Source organism: Oxyura jamaicensis, chromosome 4 (genome assembly GCF_011077185.1).
Source record: "Oxyura jamaicensis isolate SHBP4307 breed ruddy duck chromosome 4, BPBGC_Ojam_1.0, whole genome shotgun sequence".
Taxonomy (NCBI): domain Eukaryota; kingdom Metazoa; phylum Chordata; class Aves; order Anseriformes; family Anatidae; genus Oxyura; species Oxyura jamaicensis.
Window position 1 is genome coordinate 39,546,004 of NC_048896.1, and position 21,295 is coordinate 39,567,298.

At 46.7% G+C, this 21,295-nt stretch overlaps 2 protein-coding genes across 3 annotated transcripts in view; one reads left to right on the top strand and one right to left on the bottom strand.

Moving 5' to 3' along the window:
- POLR2B (RNA polymerase II subunit B) overlaps positions 1 to 2,796 on the top strand; it is a 17,831-nt gene extending 15,035 nt beyond the window's left edge. The window contains exons 21-25 of one of the 2 annotated variants that reach the window (XM_035323915.1): positions 196 to 303; positions 766 to 879; positions 969 to 1,129; positions 1,439 to 1,634; positions 2,539 to 2,796. In XM_035323915.1, coding sequence (XP_035179806.1) covers positions 196 to 303; positions 766 to 879; positions 969 to 1,129; positions 1,439 to 1,634; positions 2,539 to 2,628 — 669 coding nt within the window. In that variant the 3' untranslated portion in view covers positions 2,629 to 2,796. Of the gene's footprint in view, positions 1 to 195; positions 304 to 765; positions 880 to 968; positions 1,130 to 1,438 lie in introns of both variants that reach the window. The other variant, XM_035323914.1, reaches the window with a different exon arrangement.
- On the bottom strand, positions 2,785 to 21,293 carry IGFBP7 (insulin like growth factor binding protein 7; the record flags this gene model as incomplete). The annotated part of the gene is made up of 5 exons (XM_035324322.1): positions 2,785 to 2,979; positions 4,640 to 4,766; positions 5,889 to 6,005; positions 7,058 to 7,167; positions 20,927 to 21,293. Coding segments are annotated over 5 exons (741 nt in total), but the record flags the coding sequence as incomplete, so codon positions are not given.
- Positions 21,294 to 21,295: the final 2 nt, after the last annotated feature.

Consider the following 21,295-nt stretch of genomic DNA (forward strand, 5'->3'; position numbering starts at 1 on the left):
TATATAGATGTAAGTCTATATAGATGTAAGTCTATATAGATGTAAGTTTAGCTAGACTGTATTTAGAACGGGACACAACTCTTCCTTACTTCAGAGCCCTTGAAATGCCATAAAAGGATTTCATTTGAATCTATGGACTGCTTTTCTTAAAGCTTATATTTTGGGAAGTACCGACTGTCTGTTTCTCTGCTATAGGACATGCCCTTCACTTGTGAAGGCATCACACCTGATATAATTATCAACCCACATGCCATCCCTTCCCGGATGACCATTGGTCACTTGATTGAATGTCTTCAGGGGAAGGTAAGAAGAATGTTTTATGCTGTGTGCTTAAGGAATATGAATTATATATATATATATATATATATAATATGTTTATTTTAAAGATACTACTGCCTGGTAATTATTAATGCAGTTTTTTAAAAAAATAAAAAGTTCTTCATTTATGTAATAGCACATGCACATTTCTTGGAGGACCTACAGTCCTGTAAATTTTGTCCAGCAAGTCAGATGAGTATACTAATCTGTTGCTTTTATTCCAAATGTTTCCTGTAACCTAGAAAAAGGGGTAATGATATTATTGATACTGTATATTTTTGAAAATCTCAGCTATAGAATTTTGCAACTGATAAACAAAGCAGGATACAGTGCTATCATGGGTGTTGAATCTCAGGTTCTGGCATTAAGAGCTAAAATTATTTGAACTGTGTTGTTTGATCGGTTTTTGAGAAATCCTATAAGTTTTTGCAAATCTTTTCTCTGTAGGTGTCGGCAAACAAGGGAGAAATTGGTGATGCTACACCATTTAATGATGCTGTCAACGTGCAGAAGATTTCCAATCTTTTATCAGATTATGGTTATCATCTAAGAGGAAATGAGGTATAATCAAAATATGATTTCATAGTAACTTTTTAATATATGTTTGGATGGTAAGGCTTATGATTCAGTGATTGCATTGACTACTTTAGGTTCTCTACAATGGCTTCACTGGTCGAAAAATAACATCACAGATCTTTATTGGTCCTACGTATTATCAGCGGTTGAAGCACATGGTAGATGACAAAATCCATTCTCGTGCAAGAGGGCCAATCCAGATACTTAACAGACAGCCCATGGAAGGCAGATCTCGGTAAGGATGTTCATTTTCTGTATAGTGTTTTGTTTTGGTTTTCCCCTCAAGTCTTTAGCCCTAAAAATAAGCTGCCTAATTAACTGATTTTTCTGTGGAGAAAAGCCCACGCTAGAGGAGTTCATCCGGCAGGAACTGTGGCCAGTTCACATTTGAACAAAGAACTTTTCTGAGACAGAAGAAAATTAATGCACAGATTTACTTGTACCTTAGAATATTACTCTTTATTTCTGTCAAGTCACATTTTGTAGCAACTAATGTATTTTGCCAGTGAACTTAAGTTCTTTTATCTTTTTTTCTTGTCTTCAGCGATGGTGGCCTTCGTTTTGGAGAAATGGAACGAGATTGCCAAATTGCTCATGGAGCAGCCCAGTTCTTGAGAGAGAGATTGTTTGAAGCTTCAGACCCGTATCAAGTCCACGTATGTAACCTCTGCGGGATTATGGCAATCGCTAACACCAGGACTCACACCTATGAATGCCGGGGATGCCGCAATAAAACGCAGGTAGGTGTGGGCTTGATCAGGATAAAAGGAAATGCTACCCAGGTGAACAGGAAGTTATGTTTAAATGTAGATGTTTTAAGAAACACCAGAACAATTACTGTTTTAGTTTCCTAAATCCTTAAGTGTTCATAGTGTCCTGGTTGATTTGGATGTTTCCTTATTCATGTTATAGTGTTGGCTTGTCCCTTGGCAGGAAATGCTGTTCAAATATTTTGCAGTGCAGAGATCTTAAGCTCTCCAACTGTTTACTCTTATTTTTAGAATAAGCAGTAAATCTCAGAATTGCAGGAATTTACGGTTGTCGCTCTTGTGATTGTTCCCATGAAGCTATTTTATGCCTGCGAGCAGGGTTCCCATGGGAGGTCTTTTGCGTCACACTTTTAAAAAAGTATTATTTATAGCGTGTGTTCTTTTTTAATTATTATTTACAGTGATAGTGGGTGCTTGGTTACAGAGTTATGTCAAGGCAGAGTGACAGCAGATATTAAAAATAATTGACTTAACTCCCAGCTGACCACTGAGCCTATTTGACTGCTGCACCTCTAACCATGACATTGGGGTTACTGAAGAGATGTGTTCTGGAAATCTTAACTGTAGTTACTGCACAACATGCATAGCAAAGCATGCATGTTGCCTTGTTAAATGGCTTTTGTTTTTTAAAACCCATCCCTTGGCTGCAGTTTTTATATCTAAGAAATGAATTCTGCATAGTTGTTTTGTAGCCTCTGCAGATTGTCTCAGCTTCCCTCTTGCTTTGTTACTCTCTTTAAGCAATTCTTGTTAAATGATTTCAGGTTCACCTTTGAGCTAAAAAGGTGACAAGTTATTTGTGTACTTGTTTGTGTGATGGAAGCTGATGATTTAGCTGATGATTCACCACAAGTCTTTTGAAATTTTTCCCCAGATATCTTTGGTTCGAATGCCCTACGCCTGCAAACTCCTCTTCCAGGAACTGATGTCTATGAGTATTGCACCGCGTATGATGAGCGTTTAGCCTTGAAAAGTTTTTTTTTTGTTATTTTTTCAAAAAATGTGAGACTGAAATGTTTAGGTTTTGTTTCATTTGGTTTTAGGTCGCATTTAAAATAGTTTTACTCATCTGCCACGTGCTGTTCAAAAGTATGTTTATTTCCTGTAAATAGAATTAAAGTTTGTAATCAAACTTGTGAATCTCTTTATTTGTATATCTGCAAAAGAAGTGTGCAAGCAAATTGGTAATCAAAGAATAAAGGAAATAAGAGAATGATTAGTGAGATAGAAAAAGCCAGAAGTTGGGGCTTTCCAAAATACTGACTTAAAACTGTGCATAAGTGAAAGTCCTCACATCACAGCTCTGCACCATCATCTGTGGAAAAACAAAAACATGTTATGCTGCACCCTGTATCAAGGCGTAATGCCACAGCTTTGGCAGTAGCACAGGAAGTGAGTTTTCTGATGTCTTAGCTGAGCATGAGACCTTATAAATCTGTTCTGACCTTCTTTCCTTCCCTCCCTCCTGCAGGACTCCAGCTGGAAGGGGGGTGGTAATAGATGGCATTTTTCTGTGCTGACATCACCTAGAAACTCCCTAAGCATGTAAAGTGAAGCTAGGCAGAAGCCTGCTGTATCTGACAGTGTGCTCCATTACGATTCCCAGCTTCCTCTTAAGCTGGCAGTCCACAATGATTTATGGCTTAGCTGCAGCATGCATACTTGAGATCTTTGCTATAGCTGAGAAGAAACAGCTGTAGGATGTATGCATAGAATTAGAACTCCTGGCTCTAGCAGGACCACACAAAGATTAAATCATATGTTTTAGAGTGTTGTCCAAATGCTTCTTGAAATCCATCAGGCTTGGTGCTATGACTGCTTCCTTGGGAAGCCTGTTCCAATGCCCAGCTCTCTAACATGTCAACGTCTCTCTGCAAGGCCTCTTTAACCTTGACTGAGTCAGCAGCTCCTCCCAGTTTAGTGATGTCTGCAAACTTATTCTGTATACCTTCAAGTCCTATATTTAAGTCATTTATGAAACATTAAAGAAAACTGACCCTAGAATGGAGCCGTGGGGAACCCTGCTAGTGAGTAGCTGCCAGCCTGATGCAACCCAATTTACTCTAACCCTCTGAGCCTGCCTCGTAAGCCAGCTGTTCACCCACTGTACTAGGTACCTGGGGTAGCTGCATGCTGGACAGTTTGTCCAGAAGGATACTGTGAGAAACAATATTAAAGCTTTACTGAAATCTAAAAGGATTACATCCGCTGTTTTCCCTTCTACTAGATGAGTGGCCTTGTCAAAAAATGAAAGTAAGTTTGTTAAGCAGGTCCCTCATGTTGGCTATGACTGGCGTACAGGTGTTGCTGCTCATGGTGTAACTCGCTAAAACTCAATTTCATTCTCATTCGTAAGAATGATGTTTGAAAAGAGAGGCTTCTAGCTAGTCTCTATGCTAAAGGTTTCGATGCTGAGAGTGATTCTGGGACTCATTTTAAGCTGTTATCTCAATGCCAGATGCTGTTAATATTCTCCTGAAGTCTTTCAGCTATTCAGAGATACAAGGATCCAGTTTTGTCATCCTGATAAGGCCACTAGAATTTAAACTAAGAATTATGTCCAAAAGAGGACGTGGGGGGTGCTTGAAGTCTCTCCCTTGTGTCCTGCTCCCAGGAGAGATGGGCAGGTTTAGAAGTGTTCCAAGGACACTGTAATGATACGAAGTAAGGTCTGGAAAGCCAATGAAAGCTGCTTTGTAAAAACAAACAAACAAACAAAACCACAAAGCTGTTTTTTCATATGGCATCTTGATCTCCAGCACCTTAGAGCTCTTGGGGTTATTTGACAATCCCTTGAGAACTCTAGCAGCTGAGATTTCCTGAGTGTGTTTTGCCAAACCTAGTGCATGTTAATCTGCTATCTCTACTGTGTTATTTCATTTCCAGAAAGCATTAAACAGAGGTGGTTCTTCTGTATCAAACAACTAAGTAAACTGTTAGGGGAAAGCTGTTGAATATTCAGCCATGCTACCTACCTTTGTTCAGGGCTATGTCATTCAGAGTTTCCACAACATGGATTTTTGCAGAAGCTGTTGCCTCTCCTTTGGCATTTGATGCATGACACTCATATTCTCCTTCGTCTTCTTTGCTCAGAGGAGATATCTAGGGAAAGAAACATCCCTCAGTATGAAAGTATGAAAAGACAGAGGTACTTCTGTCTTAAGGTATCTACCATAACTTGTTAATTTCTTGAGATATAATGAGATGAACAGAATGGATGAAGTACAAAATGGATGAAGTATCAGTTAACCCTTACAGACCACACTGTCTGTTCTAAATAGTTTGGTTCAAGATTGTGGTGGTTTTCTCCAGTCAGGTTTGGGACAAGCCACTCCTGGGATTCAGCCTAGCTTTCTTCTGCGTTGCTAGGCCAGGATGAGGGTGTTCTAACACTCGCTCCTTTTCTTTTAGTGCTTACTTAGTCTGGAGATGTGTCAGAGCACTGCACGCTTGACAAGGAAATGGAGGCAGGAAGACAAATCCTTCCTGGAACATGCTGCATCCAGTCTGTTACTTCTGCAAAATTGCAGGCTCAGACTGTTCCCTCTCCCTGTTTTCACCCCTGCTTTGGCAAGTGGTGCAGGAGCCACTCCCCTGACCTGTGCTCCCCAGCTGCTAGCTTCCCTGCAGCTGGGAGCCATCATACTTGCAAATGGATGCAATTCCGTTACAGGGAGGCACAGCAGCTCCCTCTGGCTTCCCTACTGCTTCCCTCTGAAGCACGGCACTTGCTCAATAGACTGCAGGAACTCCTCTGCCTTAGGAGGCCTCTTGAATGACAGCTGCTGGCTTCTGCACTGTGCTCTACTGAGGCAGATGATGTGCTTCACTGGGGCAAGGAGAGTTGCCAAGTCTGTAAGATCTCCTCAGATGTGAGTTTTTTTAGGGGTGCCCTGCACTCTGTACTGATTACTTCCTAGTCATGGAGAGGGCTTCTTTCCCATTACTGGCAGCGGTTAAGTTATGGCATACAGAAAGGAGATCTTTTATTGACGTCTTACTTTCTCTGATCATAGAATGCATGCTCCTACTCCACGCTCAATAGAGGTGAGATGGGAGGCAGCAACTACCCTTACCCTTCAGGTCTAACTCACACACGTTTGTTTTCTTCTAAATGCCCTGTCCATTGCCACATGCCTTCTGTATTGCTCTTTGTTCATGGGTTGTTTGCAAACTGTACTATGCTAGTGCTTGTGCACCACTCTGCATACATCAGATACTTACCAGTACCCAGCCAGTCACTTCGTGTTTCTCAGGGCCACCTCGGGTCTGAATAGCCAGATTTTCCCGGTCACCAGGCAGAAGCTCCATTCTCTGGACACCATATTGTCCCCGAATGATCTAAACAGAAAGGTGGAAAGGTTTGAGGGTTTGAGGACATACTTATGTTAGAATTTGTTACAACCATACCTGCACCCAGACAAGCTCAACGCTAGTTCTGTATGAATATATTTTGTGCAGTAGCAGTGTTTTTCTAGCGCTGGCATTTCACCTTGTCCTCTGTGTGTTGCAGCTCCAGCGTCTGCTCTAGGGCTGTATTCCCCTTACCTCAGTGGGAACGGGTAGAGCAGCACAGCTTTCTGGTGTGCCCGGTGCTGGGTAGTGAGGCACACAAACGTGCTGCGCTGACTTTGTCTCACAGAACACGTGTGTGCTCCCACAGGAAAAGTTTAACCCAGGAAATGATACCTCTGCTGAACAAGGCCATAAAGCAAAGCAGCACTGGCCGTGTAAATACAACATCTGTTTGTAAACGAGCAGAAAATGCTGCTAGATTGTATGCTAACTCAAGAGTTTCCTCTGGGACCCTACAAATAGGGCACGCTGTCTCAGAACAGTGATCTTTGGGCCAATCTATTTTTTCCTCTATGGTATTTTTAGTGTCGTATTTTTTCAGCTTAATTTTAAGACCTCTCCGAAGCGTCCACAAACTTTTGGCATTTGAAGAGGCTACAGAGGCCATGCAGTGGCTCGCAGTCCTGTGGCCAAGATCCTCTGTGCTCAAGATCGGCTCCTACCCTAAGCCAGGTGTTACCAGCTATTGGAATTAAGTGCCTCATGCCACAGTGCTCCATGCTGGGGGAGCTGTGTCCAGCAATCAGCGGGTGAAAACAGGTCAAGGGACATTCCCCACATACTCTGAATACCAGGCGCTACCAGGAAAACCACAAGTCCTGTTCTGTACTGGGGTCAATAGAAGTTTAGAAAAGCGATGACTAAAGATTAAACAAAGCCAGATGGCTGGGGCTGGACAGAACTGCACAGATGGGAGAACTCATCGAAGACATGTGTTTCTAGGGAAGGATTTCTTATGACTTGGTCCTGTTACTTACCAGGCAGTTCCGGTTACCTCAGCTTTGCTAGACCCAAAGAGGTCCTGGCAAGGCCCTTACCTTGTTCCAGATGAGGACAGGAGTTGGAATGCCCATGACTTCGCAGCTCAGGTAGATCTGTGCTCCTGTCACGTTCCATATGTCCTTCGGAGGAGTCACGATGGAGGGTCCTGCAAAGAGGCAGAAACTGTTCTAAGCACTGGGTGACTGCAAGACCTTTTAAGTGGGGCCAGTTATTTCTGATGGGTTTTGAGGATGAGGTGAGGAGGCCACCTGCTATGAGCAAAACATGCAGGGCTCATGTCACAGCACTTCTCTCACCAAAGCTGCATCCAATCTTAAACTGTTCACTTCTGAGCAGTTCAGGCCATCAGTCCAGCTCCTTGCAAGACTGAGAATCATAGAATCACAGAATGGTTTGGGTTGGAAGGGACCTTAAAGAGCATCTTACTCCAGCCTCCCCACCCTGCCATGGGCAGAGACACCTTCCAGTAGACCAGATTGCTCAAAGCCCCATGCAGCCTGGCCTTAAATACTTGCAGGGATAAGATATCCACAACTTCTCTGGGCAGCCTGTTCCAGTGACTTGCCAACCTGAGTAAAAAAATTCTTCCTTATATCTAGATCTACCCTCTTTTAGTTTACAGGCATTATTCCCTGTCCTATCACTACACTCCCTGACAAAGAGTCCATCCCAGGACCTTGCACTTGGTCTTGAACCTCATGAGATTCACTGAGGCCCACCTCCCAAGCCTGTCAAGTTTCTTCTGGATGGCATCCCTTCCCTCCAGCGTGTTGACCACACCGCACAGCTTGTACCACCCCAGAAAGCTTGCTGAGGGTGCACTCAATTTTACTGTCCACGTCACCAACAAAGACGTTAAATAGTGCTGGTCCCAGTAGTGACCCCTGAGGAACATCACTTGTCACAACTTAGACATTGAGCCATCGACCACAACTCTTTGAGTGCAACCATCCAGCCAATTCCTTACCCACCGAGTGGCCCACCCATCAAATCCATGTCTCTCTAATTTAGAGACAAGGATATCATGGGGAACAACACCAAATACTTTGCACAAGTCCAGGTAGACGATGTCAGTCACTCTTCCCCCATCCACCAATGCTGTAACCCTGGAGTGGAAGGCCAACAGATTTGTCAGGCAAATCCGAGGTTAGAGGTAAGGCAGCATTTGTATTCTACTATCTTGGGAACCATGCAGGACTTCATGAACTGCTGCTGCCTTTGCTTACCATGTGGCCACCAAGTGCAACTTCAACACAAGTGGCATGGAGGAGAGGACCCCCACATGCTCCTCAGGAGACAGAGGGGTCCCAATCACTCTCCCATGCTGCAGAGAGCTTGGCCAGCTTTGCAGCATCCTTTTGCCAAGCATGATTTTAGTATGCAAAAGTTTATAGCAGTTGGCTAGGAGAATTCAACGCTACCTGTGTGCAACAGTCAACCAGAGAAGGCTGGCTGTGGAGGGTGCCAGAGCCCTTGTGGGGATCCTGGGCGGGGATCAGGTGAATGCAGATCTCTGGTTCCCCCAGGGAGTCAGTCCCTGGTTAAACAGGGAGCTGTTTCCAAAGCCAGATGTGAGCAGAGCTGTTTTGCAGATCTGGCTGGAGATGTTTACCCTTCAGGCACGAAAATGTCAAAGATACAACCCATATTCCATTTAGGGAAGAATGGCATTTCTTATTAGTCCCTCTTTAGTAGGGGAACCACGGCTGCTTTGCAAAATGTGGCCATTCATTTCCTACCATAGGAAGTGCAGAACAAAGGAGACATGGTGTTTATTTCCACTTATTGATAGCTTGAAGAACGTAGATGATTTTCCCCTTCTGCCCTAAAGAGGTAGGCAGTAATGGGAAACAGGCTCCCATTCGGCTTCACCAGGGGAAGTCATTTCCAGTGCAAACAAGAGACCCCAACCCAGCCTGTTGCTGCTGGCTATGCTTGCTCACAGACTGCGGCTCCTTCTGGGGTCCTGAGCATGCCCCAATCTCAGCTGTACCCTACTCTGCAGCCCTCCTGCAGATGTTGTGGGAACAGGTTTCTGGTGCATCCCAACACACTGACATCTAGCAGACAGCTGAGGTCTTTTTTTTGCTGCTGGGAATCAAGGGGCAGATCCACACCAGCCAGAAGACATCAGCCATCCCTGTGTCTCGGCACAAGGGATGCCAAGGTGGCTCCCCATTGCTGAGCAGCTGCTGTGATCCCCGAGAAGTGTTTGCTCTTCTCTTCTAAGACCTCCCTGTTCAGGGTAACTGCACACAACCTGTTTACGGGAAGCCATGAAGAGACTGGGGTGGCTGCAACCCATGCCCTCCTTTACAGATGTATCCCATTCCTCCTGATTTTACCAGGAGGGAGCAGCACAGAAGCACGGAGCTCTCTCTGTACCTCTGGGGGGTGGTTAAAACCACACCTCATGATCAGTAAGGGCCGGGTACCAGGTCTCCTCACAAATATTATAACCCATTTGTACAGAACTGATGCCGTCAGCTGAGAAATTAAATTAAGCAGTGTTTCATTGCATGTAGTAACCTGTCACTGGTTGTGCTGCTGCAGACATTGACACTTGTGGCCAGGTGTGGTGTACCAGAGTCGCAGTACCCTTTCCAATATGCAAGGGACATTTTTGCTGGCATTATCGTTGCTCCAAGCAGTTAGGAGCAGGGCTGCACCTCCAGGTAGCAGCGCACACAAGCCTGCACTCTCAACACCACCATGCTGTATAAACATGGCATAGTGCAGAGGAAGGAATTACCCCTGGAGCACATTGCTGCGTGAAGCACTGCCAGGCCCCTGCACAACAGCAAGGACTGGTCTAGCTCTCACTATAGGCTCTCATAACCAGGCCACTTCAGGTCACACACTGCTTTCTGGACCCTGCATGGCCATTTCCTGAGGAGCTCTGCCATTGTTTTCCTTAAACAATAAGCTGTGTCCCTTAAACAATAACGTGCTTGGCAGTTCCGGTGGTACCTGGATGTCTCTAAGCTCTTTAGCTCACCCCCACACCCTGCAAGCACCTCCCAGGGATGTGTGTGATTGTAGACTGTTGCTGTAAGCTTCTGCTCCTCAAACTGCAAGATGCCCTTCTGGGGAAAGGGCAGGAAGGGATACGCTCATCCCCTTATGACACCCTCCTCTTTATCACCAATTGCTTGGGGTCTCCACGAGGCAGGAAAAACACAGCTGCCCAAAAATGGCCACAATCTCCCACTGCAGAAAAGGAGAGGTCCTGAGTTGTATATTAAAAGCCTGGCAGACATTAAAGCACTGTTATGCTCTTAAGCGGACCTGTCTCAATTCTCCCCTGACTGGGAACTGGCAATATTCAACACCCCACTAAATCCAGCTGACATTGAGTTTGGCCCTGTATCACTGCCATACTTATTATGGATACAGAGTGGAAAGGAGCCAGCAAGGCAAACTGATGCACCAAGTACTGGCTCACCCTGTGAATCCAGGTCATACCAGTATTCTTCTGTAGCAGCAGCTGGCAGGGAAAAAGAGAAGAGTCATTTCAGCTCCTATTTAGGGTGAGGAAAAATTGTTTATCTCCCCTGGAAAAGCGCATCACCAGCACAGCTTCACAGCTAAGCTCTGACTGGCTGGGGGCTACAGCCAAAGCATGGTGAGCATTTGGCCATTACAAGGCAGCCCCACGCTCGGGATGTACTTTTTGATCTAATAACGAGGAATCTAAGAATCTGGCTGCAAAATGAACTGGAAATGTTCACAGGCCTCTGTCTCTCTCTGACGCAGCCCTGAGACCACGATGGAACACACATCCTGAAAGATGCAAGTGTCATGGGAAGAGTCAGTTCGGTCCCCTGGGATCTTTTATTTTAATCCAGACTTCCAAAACTCTAGAGCTGGGGTTCTTCCTCCACTAAAAATAAATGAGAAAGGCCAACAAGTCAACAAATTTTAAGTAAAATCACAACAGACCACAGCAATGCAACAGTAGCTAGACCCCCACAACATCATGATCTCTCCCACAAATCCCCCCCAAGTAGCTTCTGCCCTGGAGATGGGCAGGGAACGTGGGAACCTGCAACAACAGGAGATGCCTGAGCCTTCCCAGGAATTCAGATGATGTGTGCACATCCCGCCTTGCAAGCGACCCCTCCCGTTCAGGGGACCTTGTGTGGGGAGCAAGGCCACCATGCGTTCTTCAGTAGAACTGGAAACAAGCCTACCCCTTACAGAGCAAAAGAGTTGATTTCAGACAGCAAGAATCCTCTCCGGCCCTTGTCTTACATCCTGCATCCTAGAGGTCATGCTGCTCTAGTTGCAGCACTGCCCACAAAGGGGAACCTTTCTCTGCCTGCTTCCTTTGGGCTCGTTACTTGCAGGTTGTACCTGCTTATGAAAATGGTCACCAAGAGCAGAATCCAGCCCCATATGACAGAGACATCCACCTGGCTGAGCAGTCTCTGCTCCCTGCCACAGACTGACCCAAGGGCCTTACGATGTTTGGGGTTTCCCTCGTGGTACTTGCCCTGAATGTGCAGAAGCTTTGACAGGACACTGCAGACTGCTGACAGAGATCAGCTGCTCTCCACAGGCACTTCCCAGCTGCTCTGCCCACTGTTTGTAAGACAAATAGCTTTCCCTGGCCAGGAAAGGGGCTTATTTACACAGACAGTGTGCTCATTCACCTGGGAGGAGAGCCTGAATATGGCGGGCTTGTTTTTCCTGCAGTTCACAAGGAGCCGACGGTCTGTATTGTGTCAGCAGTCAGAGGGGAGTTACTGTCTAGTTGCTTTTCTGCCAAAGCAGCATGTGGCAGAGCCCGTGACTTCCTCAGCGGGGCTATACCAGTTAGCATACTCGTCCCAGGTACCTCTTCTCTGCTCACCATGCTGAGATGCCAGACCTCTGCCTGTCAGCTCCCAGCCCACCCATATGCCCCCGCTCACACCGCAAGGATGGTCCATCACAGCTCGGGGTTAGCTGCTTGTAGCTGATCTCTCTGTGGTGTTCAGGCCCACAACCCTTCCCCTTAGGAACACAGATGTGTGTACAGCCACGGAGGGTGAAGCATCTGGTCACAGTGGAGGCAAAACCACCCTGCCCCACATCGTGAGAAGCTGCTCCGAGCTCACGCAGAACAGACTGTGAGGCCGCCACGCCTTCACAGAAGCCTCAGAAATTGTTCTCCCAGCAATCACAACATCACAGGAACACCTTAAAAATCACATGCTTTTCAACACAGAGCAATTCAGCCTTTTCAATTCTTGGTCTTCAACGGCAAGTGCCAACAATCTTGTCAGAAAGCAGAGATCACGTGTGGGCAGGCTGGGCCTCAGCAGGGAATCCAGTCAGAGACACTCCCTCTTCCTGCATGCTTCTGCCTCTGAACAAAACATCCAAATTCTTTAAGACTAAGAGACCCAGACTTCATTAAAGCACGCACACAAGAATCATACTTTAACAAGCAACAACTCCTTTGATAAAAATCAAAGAGGTTGCAGGTAGGTAACTACAGACAGAAACAGGCCCAGCACTAAGCACCACTGGATAGGCTGTGGCACTCGGGGGTGTGTGTATGAAGTCCTGACCAGAAAAATATCAAGAAGTGTACTACATGCTGAAGCTTGTGTGGGTGTCAGCCTGGTTCCCAGCCAGCCTTCCCTAGGGCTGCATTGCCTTGTTGCAGCCCCAGATAAAACAGACTGGAAAAACTCAGACAACAAATCAAAGCAAAAGCTAGACAGTTTTCACCTACCCAGGCTCTGGCAAGCCTGAATATAGACCCACTACTGTCTCTTAAATCGCTGGGAAAGTATTTTCCCTTCAAAATTGCTTTATATGGAGAAGGGAAACCTTCTGTAAGCAGCGCCTGCTAATTCTGCCTTAGAGGCCCTTAGCTGCTCCTTCCCAAGGCAAAGTTCTGAGAGGCAACAGCGGGTGGGAAGCGTGAGCAGTGTCAGCCCTTCGCCATGTTCCCTCTCACTTGCTCTCAGACTTTATCAGCCCAGTGATTCTCAGCCAGCGTGATGGACTGAGATGTCCCAGGGGCTGGGACAACACCTGCCATGGATCTCCTGCTCTCCATCCCACCGGACTCAGCACGTAGCACAGACTGGTACAGCCAGTAGTGGCCAAAAAAGCCAACAGCATCCTGGTTTGTATCAGAAGTGTGGCCAGCAGGAGCAGGGAGGTGATCGTCCCCCTGCACTCTGCTCTGGTGAGGCCGCACCTCGAGCACTGTGTTCAGCTTTGGGCCCCTCAGTACAAAAAGGAAACAGAAGTGCTGGAACGTGTCCAAAGAAGGGCAATGAAGCTTGCAACGGGTCTAGAGAACAAGTCTTGTGAGGAGCAGCTGAGGGAACTGGACTCACTTAGCATAAAGAAAAGGAAGCTCAGGAGAGATACGTTACTGCTCTGTACAACTACTTCACCTTACCGCTCTGTACAACTACTTCAAAGGAGGCTGTATTAGAGGTGGAGGTTGGTCTCTTCTTCAACAAACAATATTATTGCAACAAGCAATAGGACAAGAGGAAATGGCCTCAAGTTGCACCAGGGAAGGTTTACGTTGGATATTAGGAAACATTTTTTCACTGAAAGGGTTGAGGCATTGGAACAGGCTGCCCAGGGAGGTAGTTGAGTCACCATCCCTGGAGGTATTAAAAAAACATGTAGATGTGGTGCTTAGGGACATGGTTTAGCAGTAGACTTGGCAGTGCTAGGTGAACAGTTGGACTTGATGATCTTAGAGGTCTTTTCCAACCTAAATGATTCTATCATTCTAATATAGAGACCTTGGGCATGACCTTTATATGGCTCCATATCACTCCTGCTTAGTAGTTTACATCTAGGGTGGAGGGGCTGGGGGTGGAATTACTGCCAAGAAGAAAACCTTAATCCATTTTTCACCTAACAATCTGGATGTGTCTGCACTGGCTCCAATGTTATGCTCAGAGAAATGGCTTCAGTTCTGCATGCCTCATGCCACATATAGTACCTTGCTGCATTCAGCATCCTAAATGCAATGCCAATTTCAAAGCTGAAGTAATGGGTAGGCCAGCGTGGCTGAGGTCACTTGGAAGCTCAGTTGCAAGCTTATAACCACACTTGACAGCAAAAGCTGTCTGTGCTCCCTGTTACAAGAAGGGGAAAGGCCAAGACCTCTGTATAGACAAGAAACAGGCCTTGCTAACAGAGTGCCATAAGCCAATGTCTAGGCTTAACAGTAGCTCAGTGTCTGTCTGCTAAGGACAGGAGAATGTGCTCAGCCCAGTATTTCATTCGTCCCAGCTTCACCACAGCACACCACCCAGTGCTGCTCCCTTCAGCATGCCAACAGCAAAGAGAGTTACAAAAAGCACTAGGGTATGTTTGTGGCAGTGCACTGCAACAAGACGGGAGAACTAGGAGACAGCTCCATAAACCAGCTGTTGAGGATGCCCCTGCCAGTGATCAGGACTTGCAAGCCACAGGCTACACTGTTCTGGTGCCATACAGCATGCTAAGATGATGCAGGACATGCTGTAGAGCAGAAAGGACCTGGCTTTTGCATAAAGCAAAATACAGGCTTGCCTCCTTCCAAAAGCTTTTTTGTTAGGGAGATGTGAAGCAGGAAAAAGTATGAAAAGCTTGCACTGTGAGAGCTGGGAGACATGGAAACTAGGCATGGCAGCATTTATTCATGCTAAAGCAAGCAGGGCTTTCAGAAGTCCAACCTGATTAGACTTATTACTTGATAATCTCCTATTTAGCGTGAACCTCAATGAACCTCAGCCCAACAATGGATTAAATTCCTTTTACTTTTTATTTTTTAAACGCAGCATGCCTTTCCAACAGCAGAAAAAACAAACATGGAAAGGAATTTGCTGATCCAAAATCATTCCTTCCTAGTGATTTCTAATTTTCTACAATGAATGTGAATGAAGACAAGTAAAAAATATGGGATCTCCTTGGATAGTGGAAGTGTTGCAGAGTCCCAGGTATACTGGTGCTTTCCTAGAAGCATGCCAGTGAACATGCTCTGAGCTGTTGAGTAATATATTAAACAGCTTCCCTGATTAGATTTTAGCACAGTAACCATAAAAACTCAAACCTTATTAAGCTCCAGTGAACCAGAAGACTTTTCACATAACTAAATGCATTTTAAAGGGGAATTAAGGACCTATGCTGCAACAGTGGAAAAACACAAAGTTGTAGATGGCTTTTAAAAACACAAGCATAAAACTTCAGCCATGAAAACTCGAAATCCCAGTGCACCATGTGCTGGAAAAGCAAGGGGCATGCTGAACCCCATCGCATCCCTGCGCTACGTTCCATCTGAAAAGACTCTATGGAACAACCTCCCCCTAGCCACACTGAGCACTTGTGTGGCTGTGCTATGTCACATGACTCTGTGGATGTGGCACAAAAATGCTTGCAAGATCCACCCACAAATGCCAAGTTCTTTGTGGTGGGAAGAAGTGTGTAGCAGGCCTCTGCTCCAAGATTCCTGATGCAGAAACCCAAACCAGCCTCGTTGGAGAATTAAGGAATTTAGTTCATTTTCAACTGCAGATGACTTAGAAAAAACTTGCCTAACCCTCTCTTTTACAAGCAAGAGGAAAGAGCTCATGGACTGTGGCTATATATCACCTCCCTGCTCCTGCTGGCTGCACTATTCCTGACACAGGCCAGGATGCCGTTGGCCTTTGTGGCCACCTGGGCACACTGCTGGCTCATGTTCTGGCAAGCATCAATCAGTACCCCCAGATCCTTTTCTCTGCACAGCTTTCCAGTTGTGTTCAAACACATCTAAACAAAACCACTGAGGAGGCTGAAGGAGGGGGCAGGCACCTCCTTGGAAGTGCTGCAGCCTGTGGGCTGGGCCAAACCCCTGCACGTTCCCAACACTGGGAAAGGACTTTCACGGTACAACTGAGATGCAAGCCATGTTCAGATCAATACTAATAAAGCAAGCTCCTTGGGATGCTGGCATACCTACCCTTCACCCGGAGAGGCCCCTAGTTTCTACCTCCATGAAGTATTTGTAGCTAGGTACAAAACAGCACCGATTTCCTGACAGTAAAATGCTTTCTCTGATGTCCACCAAGACCTGCTTTATGTTACACTGCGTCTGTGCAAGAACAGGAAACTGACTTCCACCTGGGATAGAGAAGGGATTGTAAAATAAAGACAAAGCCTTGACAGTCATGGCAAAGCAACCTGGAGACCCAAACCCTGTTGGGACAAGTATCAGGGATTTTAAACCACAAGGCCCTTGGGCTGTAATAAGGCAAGTTGATCAGTATTTCCAGCAGTCACAACATGCTCCTTGAAGCAGGTATCTTCTGGTAGCTAATGATAAGGGTAACGCAGGGAGATCCGTCTCTGCTTGCACTGATTGAGCAAGAAGCGTGTGCCTGGTATTTTTCAGCTCAGAAAGATCATCAAGCAAAAACAACGTGTAGCTATTTGATGGAAGTTGTTCTGCCTGTCTTGAGCCGAGTCATGCAACTCTAATTCCTTGTGGCAGGGGGCTCTGCATGACACTAGGTACCACGGTCATTCTGCCTTGGGCCCTGGCTACCTGTAAACAGGTATGCATGAATGGTGCATGCACTAAAAAAATAACATCAACCAAAATTTAAAAAAGCCACCAATTCTGTAAAACTCTCTTCTTAGCATCCCTGCACGCCTTGGTGATGCTATCTGAGTGACCCCAGAGGTCAGCTCCCAGGCTGGCACCAAGGCCTATCCTCAGGCCGTGGGGAACACCGGAGTTAGCACGCCCGATTTCCTGTGCCTGTCCTGCTGGCAGGCTTCTGGTTTGTCTGTGGGCCTGTCCTCACTGCCAGAGCTGGCAGCAGACCCCAGCACAGCTATTAATATGAACGGGCAGAGAGTAAGAAGCAAATAAATCCAATCCATTTAAAGGCAATGCTGGAAAGCTGCTGGAAAACTTCACCGCATCCATCTTCTGCAAGGCCTCAGGACTGGGATTAGTTACAAAGGGGTTACAGGTAGGGAAGAAGCGTGGTAGGAGCTCCCTGACAGGGTGGGACAAACTCAGAGACGTCTGTGAGTGCTCATGAGGGCACAGCACGAGGAGGCACCATGGTGTCACTGGCTGCTCATCCCCAGCAAATGCATGCCCTGACTACACAGCAATGGGAGCAGCCATGCGGCATCAAAGAGTTGGGAATCTCACTGTGGGCTCCCCAGACATCAAAAATGTCTCTTCAGCCCTTCTCAGTGGTCCTGCCATTGTGCAACCCACCCCAGCAAAAGCTGGCTGGATCCTCACATCTGCCAAGTACCAGTATGAAACGGGTTATTTCCATCCTTTCAAACCCTTCTCAAGCAACTTCCTTTGCCCTCCAGTTGGAATTTTTGGCTGCTCTGGAAACGCCAATACGGAAATACCAACAAGGGTTCCCTCTGTTTTTGTACAAAGGGCACAGGCAACAGATTAGAGAGGTCTGGAAAACAAGCAGAAGAAAGAGAATCCCGAGGAAAGGTCTAAGCAAATTAGGTAGACCCAAGGAATGGCTCCTTGCTTATGCTATTTAACAACAAAGAAACATCCAGGTTGTTCCCAGTTGTTCAGCAGTACCTCTTAGCACGCAAAAACTGCAGAGCATTGCACAGGAAACCATGTGATAGGCACTATAAACAATACAGAAAGCTCAGCTGGACTTGTATTTTGTCGACTTTATCAAACAGCATTTTAATGAACTTTTTTTAATCCCCCTGGAAATTAATCTATTAAAAAATGTGTGCACCTTAAATAGTATTTTGCATGTTAAGCCTTATGTAATTTCCTCTAAAATTAGTTCTTTTCTTCTGGGTTGCTTTGTAATCTCTCCAATAATCTCTCTGAAATCCAGTGTAAGTATACAAGTGGTACTTCCTGTGCATTTTAACGTCTGGGACGTTTTGTTGGACACTACTGGGCAAACTGACCTTTATCACACACACAAAAAATTGGCCACATGACAGAGACAAAAGTTTGCTCTGTAATACTTCTCTCAGTTAAAGTAGGAATAGGATCCCCAGCCATTTAACTGCCTGTGATCACCGTGTCTCAGACCATGTGTTTTAAGGCAGCAGAAGAGGCTGTGGTAAGATTCACTCCCACGCTCCTTGGGAGGTGAAATTTGGGCTAACAGTTGCAGGCATGAAGAAAAGTGGCATTAGACTTACTTGCACCTATCTGTGTCCTGTCTCCTGCCTTTCCGCCCCCTCTTAGCATGCTGCAGGGCTAGGGTGGGTGAAGAGGAGCATCTAATCATTCCCAGATGCATTCCTTTCTTCTGCTGTATGCCCTGTCTCCAGCTGCCTCCCTTCCTGCTGACGACAATGAAGGCCAACAGCAGTCACAACTCTCCATTTCCTCCTGTCCAGGATGAGCTTTCAAATAGGAGGCACAAACAAGCCAAGCTAAACCAAAACAAGCCCTCCCTGTTACACGTAAACAAAACAGAACCAAAACTCTGAACAGTCAGGACCTGCTGCTCTAAACATGCTTTTCTGGACCTCCTCTCAGACTTGAAAGGCTGCTCTCTGTTGTCCCCAAAGGACACAAGCCTGATAGACCGCGGACTGCAGGCTAGAAATTCAGCCTTTTTTTTTTTTTTCTTTAAGAAATCCAGAAAAGCGGATCTCCTATCTGGAAAGATTTGTTCTGCTGCAGAAATGGGCAGTGAGACCTTTGTTTCATGTACCCGTGCTAACGCTCTACTGAGTATGCAGTAGAGCAGTCTTCTCCCATGCTAACTTGCTTTGCTTCTCAGTATGTTCCCCCCGGGACTTAGTTAATACCGTAACACAATATTTCCAGCTAACATCTAAATCTGATGTTTTGCACAAGGTTTGTCAAAGGCGACACAGGGCATTTAAGCAGCAACCCAATCCTTAACTAACCTTTACTACTTTCCTTGGGAGTTTCAGAAACATTGCTTTTCAAGATATAATTGGCTTGAGTTGTGGGAAAAAAAAGAGAATGAGGAGGGGGAGGCTGTCACCCTCCACATACTGTGCTTCTAAAATTACTCCTCTACCGAAATGGTAATGGTGCTGTAACACTGCCCATGAGACGGTCAGTAAATGCTTGGTATGCCATACTGCCTCCTCTGGCTTCCTGGCAAAATCCACTCCCCTAACTGCTTGGCCCAAGCACAGCTCGGAAACCAGGATTTCTAGCAGAAGCTCCACAGTGGAACCATTTCTTTCTAGAGCACTGTCCCTAAGCAAAAGCTTGGGAAGAACCGAGCTCCCGCTAGGATGCAACCCTTATCAAAAGTGTTCTGAGTACAAACTGCTATGCATGATTCAGACAAAAGCCACCGCCTGTTTTAATTGCAAACCAAAGTAAGCCAGTGACACTAACATCAGCTCTGAATTTCTGAGACTTTCCATATCTGTTTAATCAGAACATTTCTCTTTCTCTCTGCTTGCAAACTTCCTCTGCCAAATCCTGCTCTAGATGGCTCATCCCCTTTGTCACAGCATCCTAACACGTAAGCCACAGGCAAAGTATCTACAACTGTGAAAAGCAGGGCTTTGTGGTTCCACCACGGCTGGAAACCAAGGAAGACTGACTACATTTCTTTGTATTTCTGGGGCTTGTCTGAAGTCTTACACCAAATTTAGGCAGCTTCACGTGACTGGACCTCCTTCTCAAATCCATTTAAGGTGGTTTTATAACTATTACATTTTCTCTTCCTTTTCTGTCCTATTAAGCTATCTTTATCTCAACCCACGAGCTTTTACATTTGTTTTGTTTTTCTGCTTCAATTCTCTCCCCCAGTCTAATAAACCAGCGCTACACAGCACAGCAACATGGTAACATTGAACCAGCCCCCATAGGTGAACAGCACAACACGGAAAACATGCAGTAATGTGATACACAATGCAATTCTGAGACCAAACACAACAAACCCAAAAGCAAAAAAAAACCAACAACAACAACAAAAAAACAACACAGAAAACACAACATTGTGATCAGCAACTATTAAACTGATCTAATTCTTTTAACAGTCTTGTTTTAAGACGACCTGGTCAGATGTGTTGCTGCCCCAACCCTTCGGGCCCAAAACTGGGTACAAAAAGGATGGCTGTGGCTTAACCCAGTAGGCACTAAGCACCACACAGCCCTTCTCCCCCATTCCCCAGGGGGATGAGGGAGAGCATCAAAGCAAAAAAGAAAAAAAAAAAAAAAAGAAGTAAAAGGTCATGGGTTGAGATAAAGACAGCACAATAGGACAGAAAATGAAGGGAAAATAAGAATAATAAAAGAATATATAGAGCAAGCGATGCACAATGCAATTGCTCACCACCTGCTGACCGATGCCCAGCTTGATCCCAAGCGGTGGCACACCCACCCAGGCCAACCACCCCATGTAATTGTTCAGCATGATGCCCTGTGATATGGAATATCCCTTTGGCCAGCTGGGGTCAGCTTCTGGTGCACGCCCAGCCTCCCTGCTGGCAGGGAGGAAGAGTCCTTGGCGCTATGCAAACACTGCTCTGCAACAGCTAAAGACATCCGTGTATTATCGCCACTATTCTCATCAAAAAACCAAAACGTAGCCCCTGTGAAGGGAATAAGCTCTGTCCCAGCCAAAACCACGACACATTCCTAAAGCTCCATCTACAAGCGGCTATCTGACCTCGAGCAGCACGCAGCTACAGGAGGAGGACAATCCCTTCGGCACCCTTACACGTACCGAGCTGCTCGCTGTAAATTTCTATTTACTGCGCACCAGTGGCGTGGCTAGGCACAGCTGCGAAGCAACACCTGTTAAGTTTCTCCCGACGGACTCAGGCAAGGGATTCAGGATCCCGGGCCGCGCCCGGAGCCGTCACAGAGCTGCTGGAAGAAGCCGGATGATAAAAACACGCCGCCTCCTCCCGAGAGGCGCTGCCCGCACCGCCCCGTCACCGCGACCCCGCACCTTGCTCGCAGGCTCCCTTGCTGCGCTGGCTGATGGCGGGCTCCCCGCGGCTCTGTGCTCGCAGGCTGGCGGCTCGGAGCTGGCAGCCGCTGCCGTAGGTCTGCCCGTCGCTGCCGCACACCGGGTAGCGGCTCTTGCACAGGCACACGCCCACCGGGGCGGCGGCGGCGGAGAGGGCAGCGGGGCCAGCGCCCGGCTCCGGGCCGCCCTTGGCCTTGCGGCGCTTGCGGCTCTTCACGCACTCGAGCCCGGCGGCGCAGCGCCCCCCGCCAAAGCCGCCGCACGCCTCGCCCTCGCCGCGCCCGCACTGCCAGCAGCAGCCGCAGGCGTCCCGCACCCGGCCCAGCGGGCAGCCCCGCGGCGGCAGCG